Source organism: Ictalurus furcatus, chromosome 22 (assembly GCF_023375685.1).
Source record: "Ictalurus furcatus strain D&B chromosome 22, Billie_1.0, whole genome shotgun sequence".
NCBI classification, from domain to species: domain Eukaryota; kingdom Metazoa; phylum Chordata; class Actinopteri; order Siluriformes; family Ictaluridae; genus Ictalurus; species Ictalurus furcatus.
The window spans coordinates 6,367,866-6,378,953 of NC_071276.1; the positions used below are offsets into that span (position 1 = coordinate 6,367,866).

General features: G+C 39.6%; 1 protein-coding gene across 5 annotated transcripts in view; it reads left to right on the top strand.

Moving 5' to 3' along the window:
• Positions 1-8,064, top strand: part of clip1a (CAP-GLY domain containing linker protein 1a) — a 32,626-nt gene extending 24,562 nt beyond the window's left edge. For 4 of the 5 annotated variants that reach the window (XM_053654123.1, XM_053654126.1, XM_053654127.1 and 1 more), the window contains 9 exons: positions 1,064-1,201; positions 2,702-2,808; positions 4,180-4,300; positions 4,504-4,556; positions 4,829-4,946; positions 5,061-5,238; positions 5,411-5,466; positions 6,517-6,644; positions 7,200-8,064. In XM_053654123.1, coding sequence (XP_053510098.1) covers positions 1,064-1,201; positions 2,702-2,808; positions 4,180-4,300; positions 4,504-4,556; positions 4,829-4,946; positions 5,061-5,238; positions 5,411-5,466; positions 6,517-6,644; positions 7,200-7,428 — 1,128 coding nt within the window. In that variant the 3' untranslated portion in view covers positions 7,429-8,064. The remainder of the gene's footprint in view (positions 1-1,063; positions 1,202-2,701; positions 2,809-4,179; positions 4,301-4,503; positions 4,557-4,828; positions 4,947-5,060; positions 5,239-5,410; positions 5,467-6,516; positions 6,645-7,199) is intronic. The other variant, XM_053654125.1, reaches the window with a different exon arrangement.
• Positions 8,065-11,088: the final 3,024 nt, after the last annotated feature.

The following is an 11,088-nucleotide window of genomic DNA, read 5'->3' on the forward strand; positions in this document are numbered from 1 at the left end:
TATAACAGAGGTGCCATCTACAGCAGCATCATTCAACACGGAAGACACTTTTCTGCTTTCTTAGTGAAAGCAGTGGTCAGACCAAATGGGAATCAAATTCACCCAGTGGAAAAGCCAGTTCACCGAGCGGGAAAGGACGCAGGACATGAAAGACATTTGCGCAGAGGCTTTTAATCGAGGTTACTTTTGCGTTGCATGATTTTCGTCTAGGTCATTTTCAACCTGTGAATATTCAGAAACCTCGATCTTGTGAGCCAATAGAAAACAGGAAGGAGGACTGTGGCCTTTTTTGTCGGTTAAAAAAAAAGCTGCTTGTTATTAAGTAGTGATCACAACTGACTGACTGCCTCGCTGTTTTGTTATTGTTTAAGTTTGAAAGAATTTTTTAAAAAAAATTTTAAACTAAAAAGAAATTATCTATTTTGTCCCCCAAATATACATTAGGGTTTTTGAGGTAAAATTCATCATTTATTTTTTTCTTGCTAGGAGCTCATTAAAGTTGGCACCTCTGGTACAAAATTGTACAGCAGTAAAAAAAAAAAAATAAAAGGCAATAAATATCAGCGCATTAGCATTTCACATTCTTTTGGCTAAAATAATAACGACAATTGAAAAGGTCACATGCTAGTCTCCTTGTTAATGTTATTATATGATGTGTTATCTCAACATTAGCAGGGGTTTCATTTTCCTAACGCATGGCCTACTCATCCTCACAGAGATATTAAATGAAGCACATCCATTTCAGGCTGCATTTGTTAATAATAACTGCTGAGATGTTTTTGCATGACCCATTCATTCACTGACTAAACACTCGACACCAGTCTTTTCTACACCCTATAGATTTGTGAAAGCTTTAAAACCGAAGACAAATAATATCACGTTTACGTTTCTATCAATCTTAAAAGCATGATTTCACATGTCTAACATTTAATGCATAAGTTCTGCGTTAACGGTTGAAACGAGATCTTGGCTTCTGTGACAGTTTGGATTGACTCGCTCTCTCTAAACCCTTTACATTCCCACCTTTCGGAAACTTACTTTTTCCTCTCGCGATCGGTTCCAGGCTGCAGCGAGTGCCGGGGACACAGCACAGGCCATGGACAAACTGACGCAGGAAAAGCTCGCTTTGCAAAAGGAAAAACTAGCGGCGGAGGCTCTCATCCAGGAGTTTAAAAATGCCAAAGAAGGCACGCAGAATCAGGTGAGTGGCTGGCTGAAGGCAAGGACCTGGTAGTGTCAATGGTCATATGTGGAAAATCAAAAATTTGCTTTTACATTTCTGTAAAAAGTAATACAACTAACAAGTTGGTTCATATATCAGAAGGATTTTCCATAGGGGTCTGTGTATGGCACAAATTTAATTTCAGATTGGTCATTGTGTTATAGTTATTGTCATTGTGATTATTTTAGGATAATATTGAAAATATAGAGGGCGACCGATACTGACAAATTACCGGATTTTACAGATACTGATAACTAAGTTGGTGCTGATAACCGGTTAATCAACCATTGTTTTAAAAATTGAAAATGAAATAAATATAGAAATATTAATATGTATGTTAACTTCATAAATATTAACACAAATAAAAGATCCAAACTGAACCAAAAAGTAGCACTCCAAATAACAAATAAAAATAGAGACATCCAAAATGAATGGAAAAAAAACCATTTCAAATAACACAACAAAATTTGTCAGCGATTAGTTTTGGTTTCACCCCTAGAGGCCGCTCTCGTACTGTATGAAGACACCGGACCCTTCTCGGCCTCTCCCGCAACAGACGCAACCGGGAAAAACTATCGGTGTAACCAATATGATAATATCAAGATGGCTTTGGGGCTGATGCCCTTTTATACACTTTATTCATTTTTATTTTATTTTATTTTCCTGTGACATCACAGCTTCTTACAAATAATCAATCACTATTGAATCAAATAAAACTTGTAAAGGTCCAGATAAAAAAAAAAGTCAGTTGTCAGTCACAGAGATACTAGCCAATCGTGGGCGTCTGTGAGCTCATGTATGCGGAAGAGGGTAGACCTCCAAGTGTTTTTAACTGCCTTGTGACATAGCATGAGCAGCAGTTTGAAAAGATGCGTTAGTTGCTGAATGAATTACGGATTAAAATTTTTTTTTTGCATGTTTCTGTTACAATATTTTTTTTCAAGTACTTGGTTTAGTCCTGTGAAATATATGGAGTCTGAATCCAGATCACCTATAATTATAAACAAAATAAAGTATAATAATTAGAGATTACTAATATTGTGGGCATTCTTTGTATTACTCGGCAATAACATATTATTCTAATCATAACTAGTTACTGTGCATTAATATAACAATGGAATATAGTGGTTTGGAAATAAATCACTATTTAGAATGAGATCTGATAGCTGAAGGTAGCGCTAGGGACAATTTGACAAATTTCTCAGATATTCCCAAAACACCATGTTCCATTTTTCTTCTCTGAAGATGCTGTACAATTGTATAAGCATATATTATCCTCATGCCATGCCTCGTTCATTAGGGATCAAAATCTATATCTGGATTTTTGTAAAGCTGCTTCGGGACAATATCTGTTGGTAAAAACTCCGCAGAAAGCTGAAGCAACCAACAAATATTTGAACATGCAGTGCTCACTCTGCTAAGATTTTGAGCTGAAATTATAAGCGGAATATTTATTTATTTTTTTTGACTCTGATGCAGCTGGACAATCTGTCGAAACAGAACTCTGAATACCAACACGAGCTGAGTAAAGCCAAAGAACAGCTGGGCTCGGAGAAGAAGAGGATCAGCAGTCTCTATAAAGAAATGTGAGTCACAGTTTTCTACTGTAATTCATTCAAGATTTTTACAGTGTCATATTTAGGATCTGATCTTTTTATAATGATGGAATTTACAATCGTATCGCAGACATTTTGACAGCCAGTATCTGATTAAAAAATGGAACTGATTTAGGTTTATGTCCATTTCACGACGACACACATGATCAAAGTCACTGTGAGGAAATCACTTTCTGGCTCCTTGCCAGATATGAAATTTGCATACATAACATTATGAATAATGAAATGCTGCTCAATTGGGTTAAGGTCTGGTGATTGACGTGGCCAGTCTAAAACCTTCTACTATTCCCCCCCCTTTGTTGAGTTGGCCGTGTGTTTTAGATCATTGTCTTGCTGCATGATGATTATGAGCCTCCTGATTAATTCGGATGCATTTCTTTGTAAACTGGTGGACAGAATGTTTCTGTAGACTTCTGAATTCATTCTGCTACTACCATCATTGAGTTCCATCATCAATAAAGATTAGTGAGAATGTTCCAGAAGCAGCCATGCAAGTCCAAGCCATGGCACTACTTCCACCATGTTTCACAGATGAGCTTGTATGTTTTGGATCATGAGCAGATCCTTTCTTTCTCCACACTTTGGCCTTTCCATCACTTTGGTAGAGGTTCACCTTGGTTCCAGAACTTTTGTGGTTCATCTCTGTATTTCTTTGCGAATTACAGTTTGGCTTTCTGATTCTTACTGCTGATGAGTGGTTTGCATCTTGTAGTATGGCCTCAATATTTTTGCTCTCGAAGTCTTCTTTGAACGTTGGATTGTGATGCCTTCATCTCTGCCCTGTGGAGATTGTTGGTAATGTCACTGACTGTTGTTTTTGGGTTTTTCTTCACAGCTCTCACAATGTTTCTATCCTCAACTGCTGTTGTTTTTCTTGGCCGACCCGTTCCATGTCTGGTTGTTAGTACACCAGTGATTTCTTTCTTTTTTCAGGACATTCCAAATTGTAGTATTGTCTATGCCCAATGTTTGTGCAATACCTCTGATAGATTTTCCCTCTTTTCTCAGCTCAAAATGGCTTGCTTTTCTCCCATAGACAGCTCTCAGATCTTCATGTTGGTTTATCCTTTTTAAACAACAAACGCAGTAGTCTCAGGCGAACGTTAGGGCTCAAACCAAGAGTAGATGTTCAGAGCTATTAATTCTGTAAACGGTTCAGTTTAACGGACACACCCAAATGTCTTCAACGTATGGCAAAAACAATCGAATTGACCTTGATGTTCCAATACTTTCAGAGGGGACTGTATATTTATGCTTTCTTAAAGTTGAGATCCACCGTACATCATTATTTTACGTGCGTGTCTGTTCATGGGTGTGTGTTTGGTGTATCTTGTCTCTTAGTGAGGAGCTGAAAAAAGCAGCGTGTGAAAACACCCTGGCTGTGGAAGCTGTGAAGCAGGAAAAGGCCAAACTGGCTGAAGATCTGTCCAGCAGCCAGAAGGAAAATGACAGCCAGCGAAAAGTATGTTTCCAAAACAAACAAGCACTTTATGTGAGGTTATGTATCTGAGGTGCTGTATAGTACGTTTGACCTGCATATAGATTACAGTGAACTGATTCAGGTTAATTCTGATAACATTACATGTGTTTTCTTATCAGAAACATTAAGCTTAAATATGTGCCTTTGAATGCATTTTTTTTTTAATCTGTTATTTTACATTGCAGCTTAAGGAGCAGTTGACACGTCTCAGAAGTCAGATGAAGGACATGGAAAAGAGGTGAGACACAGGACGTTACTGGAGGCTTTGCTTTGTCGCTCGCATCGTTGCCTTTCCTACCAGAGTCCTAAAACGATTTTTGATGTGATGTTGAACCTACTCACAGCTCTTTCCTTTACTGAGCGTTTCATCCCATAATACACTTGCCAGTGCCCGTTAAAGTTTAAAGTTTTTTAACTGTTGAAAACCCAACCGTCTTTCTATATATAAGGGAATTATCCCATTAAAAACACTTTGCTTTCGCTCCATGATTCCACTCTTCATTTTCACAGGGAGCTCGCCCTGAAGAACGAATCAGACACGGAGAAATCTTCTTTACAGCAATCTATCCAGAAAAACAGTGCCTTGATCTTGGAAAAGAATAAAGAGTTGGAAACGCTGAGGAATGAGGTTATCTCACACTAAAAAAAATAATATATATAATAGAATGAAACCCTTATATAAATGCGATTTAGTTTCTTGTCCATCTTCTTGCATGCGTAATGTATTTCCTCTCGTGAGCAGGTATCGGTGCTGCGTAGTGAGATTTCTGCTGCAAGCACTCTCCAGAGAACTGTGAAATCTCTGGAAAGCGATAAAGCTCAGCTGCAAGAGCGAATGCGCGCTCTGGAGAAGAGCTTAACGGCCGCTCAGACGTCTAGTCCCGCAGCTCAGGCTTCTAGTCCTGCGGACACCCCCACAGGTAAGCATGTAACATGTCATTTAAAAAAATCTATATAACATTGTTCTTTTATAAAGCTTATGGGGGGAAAAAACCTGTTGTATAGCAGCAGCCAGAAGGAAAGTAAGTTTTTGTGTAATCATTGTGGAAAGCACTGATGAGAAAAGAGTGTTAATAGAGATCACTGTCTCAGCAGGGTCGTCTGCTCTGGACAAGATGAGAGAGGCGAAGGAAACGGCCGAGTGTCAGGTACTCAACTTCGAATGTCTTTTTGGATCGTCTGTTTTCGTGTCCCGATACGATTAAATGACGCAGAAGGTGTTTAATTCAGTCTCTGAGGTAGAACAAGTACATGTTGTAATACAGCGTTTTCAGACAGTGCATTCAATCTGCAACGGCAGCAAGATTCGTGTCCGTTTTGCACAGACGTCCAGAGGTCATACTCCAGGGCTAAATCTAAAGGATCATTTTATGTCGTACATTTCATCACTTACCTCCTTCTTTATCTAAGCGCACCATGCAGGTGATTTTTAAATACTAGCTTCTCCTCCCTACTGCCCTGTATGTTGGAGAGAGATTCAGCCAAAACACAGATCACTTCCAGGAAGACTGACTTTATAACAAATGTTGAATCATGAATTAATCATATATTATACGTATTATGATTTGTCGTATAATGTTGCATAACACCAAATTTAAAATTGATTTAAAAACAACACCACCACGGAAAATATAACCCACGTGCACAAGGTGAACACCTATAACCAGTATTCTTTACCGTATTTTGCTTTGGTCACTTTTACACCGCTACTGAGCTTATAACGTAGGCCATGATCGACTTGGTGGTCAGGATGTGGATTTCAGGGGGGGCGGGTGGGCTTGGTTGTAGTTCATCGACTCTAAACATGGTTTTCCAAACACGAACCCGTTGTGGCACAAAATCGTTTTGGATTATCCAATCACATTCATGGAAGAAAATATTTAGTTGAAGGCAGCTCATCAGACCAGAGATAGATTAACTAACTACAGGCCTAGAGATGTTAGTTCAGAAAACAGAGTTTTTACTCAATGTTCATAGACTAGTTATTTTAATTACCCTCTCTGGTCTGATTAGCGAAACAGCGACATGGCTTTTGTGTCGCTATTGAAAATAAGGATTTTTACAGACTATTTTACAGAGAAGTATGTGCATTCTTTCTGCGGGACTGGTGTAAAATAGCAACAGTGTTGCTGTGTACTGGATATATTTTGAATCAGGACTAATTCTCAGTCGTGTGTGTGTGTGTGTGTGTGGGGCAGGTTGAATTCCTGAACTCGGTCATCGTGGAGCTGCAGCACAAGAACGAGGACCTGAAATCAAAGCTGGAGAAGATGGCCGAGGCAGCGCTTAACGGAAACACGGCCAGCGAGATGGACAACCACGAAAGGTGTGGGGGAGACTGCATTTTCTTCCTCCCTTCAATCATCCAATCTAACACGCCAGAGTATTTACATCTCAACATTTTAATACTGCTTTCACAATAGGTGGTTGTTTTTTTTTCTTCCCTCTCAACCACCAGCACGGAGTTTACATGTAATTCTTCTCGAAATGGCCACATTTATTTAAAAAAAAAAAAAAACAATTTCAGAGTGAAGTTTAGCTCCTTAGAAAAGAGAATATCAAGCGGTTTTTATTATTATTTTTGAACCCCTGAACGATCAGGCCATCAAAGCGAACAACGTCTTCATCACCAAAACTACACCAAACTTTACTTCATATCTATTACTACTGATGATGATGATGATGATGACGATGACGATAAATCGATTCTAGATATCAGTGATGGACTTTAAGGAGACATTGAGATATTGTCTGCTCACAGACGTGTTTAAATTCGTTTTTATCGTTTTAACACTATTTCCTACCCCAATTTTTTTTTTTAAACTGTAACGTTTTATCAAGTCATTTATTTTAATAGCATAACCTGCATTTTTGCCTGCAGCTTGTCAGAGCCTCAAGCCAAAAAGAAACTGCCACCGCGCCTCTTCTGCGACATTTGCGACTGTTTTGACCTCCACGACACAGAGGACTGTCCCACGCAGGAGCAGCTGCCTGATTCGCCTCCTCACACAACCTACCATGGCAGTGCCAGCGAAGAGAGGCCATACTGCGATATCTGTGAGGTGTTCGGCCACTGGACAGAGTCGTGCAACGACGACCAGACATTCTAAGTTGGCGAAACCCTTTCGCAATACCGCACACGCCTTCGACACATTGCACAAGTGTGGAAATGTCCATCTGTTGTGTGTGTGTGTGTGTGTGTGTGTGTGTGTGTGTGTGTGTGTGTGTGTGTGTGTGTGTGTGTGTGCGCATTCACTCGTTTTCCATGCCTCGCTACACAGTCCTCAGATTTATAACAATAAAAAGTGTGTCTGGAATTTAATGGCTTTAAGTTGTATTCATGAATGGAAAAAATATTGAATTCTTTAACAGACTGTTAAAAGAAAGATTGCCTCATCTTTCTTTTTTTTTTTTTTTAAATCCTTTGTTGAATTTGTAATGTGGGTGATGGAGATCTTTAGCTTACAGTCGCCATAAATTTTCGGACCTGTTCCAATCACTGCAGCAGGCATATCATTGTCCTGAGTGTTTTGAAAGGAAAGGGCGCTACAATGCTGATGCACTTTACTCCAACGTCCTCTTCCCCGATTTTCAGCTCGATGAAGAACAAGACGGTTTCGTAAACAGAATGTAATTCAAGGTTATATTGATGCAGTTACTTTTTAGTGTTTTTTTTTTGTTGTTGTATTTTTTTTGGAGAATATTATACATCTGTACAAAAAAAGAAATAAATATCATTTAAATCATGTTTTTGACCTTCACTGGCTAGTCGCACCTTTTTAGGAAGAGCCGCTTGAACTCAACACCAAACACTGGATTAGTATTATAATATTGTAGATGGAGAATTGGCCAGTTCTCTACTGCAGATCATTTAGGTTCACAGTGAAATTCTAACATTATTCTACGTATATGCAGTTAACCCAAATACCAAAGTTAATATAGACCTTGGCTAAAGACAGTCAAACTCAATTTTCCACAACAGCAGATTTTGTTACCAAACATTTCCTGTGTTAAATCAATTAGGGCAGGGGTTCCCAAACTTTTCCAGGGAAGGCCCCCCAAATGTCATTAACATTTGACCGAGGCCCCCCTTTTGCAAGATGTCTTTAAAACACATTAAAAATACAGACTTCTGATTATATCCCCCTTTTTTATTATTAATAATTACATCTTACATTACATTAGGAATTGATTGTGTGTGAGTGTGTGCATGTGTGTGTGGTTGTCTGAGAGTGAGAAAGTGAAAACATACTAGTGGGAGGCATGGGCTTGGTGGCTCCGACCAAATTGTTGAGGCCCCCTGGCGGCCCCCACTTTGAAAACCACTGAATTAGGGTGTGTACTTCATTTCCATAAGAGATCATTATCTAAAGGCATTTGTTTCAGCTTCTATTTACTATGTCAGATTTTCAGTGGGTCATTTGGTGGCATTGCCTTTTAAACACTTAACTTGAATTAGCCTCTTGGCATAGCCTTCCACAAGCTTCTCACAATATTTTGCCACACTTCTTGCCCATTCCTCCTGACAGAACTGGTGTAACTTGGTCAGGTTTGTGAGCCTCTGTGCTGAGACACGCCTTTTCAGTTTAGTCCTCACATTTTCTATGACATTCAGGTCATGGCTTTGTGATGGTCACTCCAATACTTTCAATACTTTTGCATAGGATCGTTGTCCTGCTGGAAAACCCAGTTGAGACCAACTTTGCAACTTTTCAGGCTGATGTCTTAAGGTGTTGTTTCAGTGTTTCTAGATAATTCTCCTTCCTCTTGATAGCATCTGGTATCTGAAGTGCACCAGTATCTTTTCCAGCAAAACACTGCCACCATCATGCTTCACAGTTGGGATGGTGTTCTTTAGGTTAAAAGCCTCAACATATTTCCTCTGTGAATAGTGCTGATCGTTATGGCCAAACAGTTTGATTTTTGTTTCATCTGTACAGAGAACACTCTTTCAAAAAAAAAAAAAAGCTGGTGATCACCTGCAAACTACAGTCTGGTTTTTTTTTTTTTTTTTTTTTAAATGCTTGTCTCGGGGTAGCGGAATCTTCCTTGTGCACCAGTCTTTAAGACCATGATGATATTGAACTCTCTTAATGGTGGATTTACATATACTGTACCTGATGCCTTCAACTCCTTCACCAGTTCTGTTGTCGTTGTTTTAGGGGTCAATTGAACCTTTTGGATGAATATACTGTATGTTCATCCCTGGATTAATTTGTACCTCCTTCATGAACAATTGCACCTTACAGGTGGAAAATACTGTTCTTTACTTAACTCTGGAAACGTCTTCAGACTAGAAGTGTGCATTGGGACTGGGACACTGCGGGACATAACAAAAAAATTACATGGAAATTACTTATCTCGTTCCCTCATCATGGCCATAATATCTCTTCCATGTATTAATACATCATGGCCACACATTTTTTAATAAGTAGGGATATTACCTGAGGGGTGCATAGTGACCTACTGTTTAGCACGTTCGCCTCACACCACCAGGGCTGGGGGTTCAGTTCCCGCCGCTGCCCTGTGTGTGTGCAGTTTGCATGTTCTCCCTGTACTGTGGGAGTTTCCTCCCAGAGTACAAAGACATGCATGGTAGGCTGACTGGCATGTCCAACGTGTCTGTAGTGTATGAATGGGTATGTGAATGTGTACCCAGCCTGTCCAGGGTGTTTGTGGTTACTATTGTGGTAGAGTTAGGGTTTGGTTAGGGTTACTATAATGCGAGTGTTAGGGTTTGGCTAGGGTTACTATAATGCGAGTGTTAGGGTTTGGCTAGGGTTACTATAATGCGAGTGTTCGGGTTTGGCTAGGTTTACTATTATGCTTGGGTTAAGGTTACTATTATGCTAGTATTAGGGTTGGGCTAGGGTTTCAATTTTGCTAGTGTTAGGGTTGGTCTAGGGTTACTATTATGCTAGTGTTAGGGTTTGGCTAGGGTTACTATAATGCGATGGTTAGGTTTTGGCTAGGGTTACTATTATGCGAATGTTAGGGTTGTGCTAGGGTTACTATTATGTGAGTGTTAGGGTTTGGCTAGGGTTACTATTATGTGAGTGTTAGGGTTTGGCTAGGGTTACTATTATGCTAGTCCTTTGGTTGGGCTAGGGTTACTATTGTGCTAGTGTTAAGGTTGAGCTAAGGTTACTATTATGCTAGTGTTAGGGTTGGGCTAGGGTTACTATAATGCTGTTGTTAGTATTGGGCTAGGGTTACTGTTTTGCTAGTGCTAGGGTTACTATTTTGCTAGAGTTAGGGTTGGGCTAGGGTTACTATTTTAGTAGTATTAGGGTTTAGCTAGGGTCACTATTATGCTAGTGTTAGGGTTTGGCTAGGGTTACTATAATGTGAGTGTTCGGGTTTGGCTAGGGTTACTATTATGCTAGTGTTAGGGTTGGGCGAGGTTTACTATTGTGCTAGGGTTACTATTGTGCTAGAGTTATGGTTGGGCTAGGGTTACTATAATGTGAGTGTCTGGGTCTGGCTAGGGTTACTATTATGTGAGTGTTAGGGTTGGTCTAGGTTTACTATTATGCTAGTGTTAGGGTTGGGCTTGGGCTACGATAATGCGAGTGTTAGGCTTTGGCTAGGGTTACTATAATGCGAGTGTAAGTGTTGGGCTAGGTTTACTATTGTGCTAGGGTTAGGGTTTGGTTAGGTTTACTATAATGCAAGTGTTAGGGTTTGGCTAGGGTTACTATAATGCATTTGTTAAGGTTTGGCTAGGGTTACTATAATGCAAGTGTTAGGGTTGGGCTAGGGCTACGATA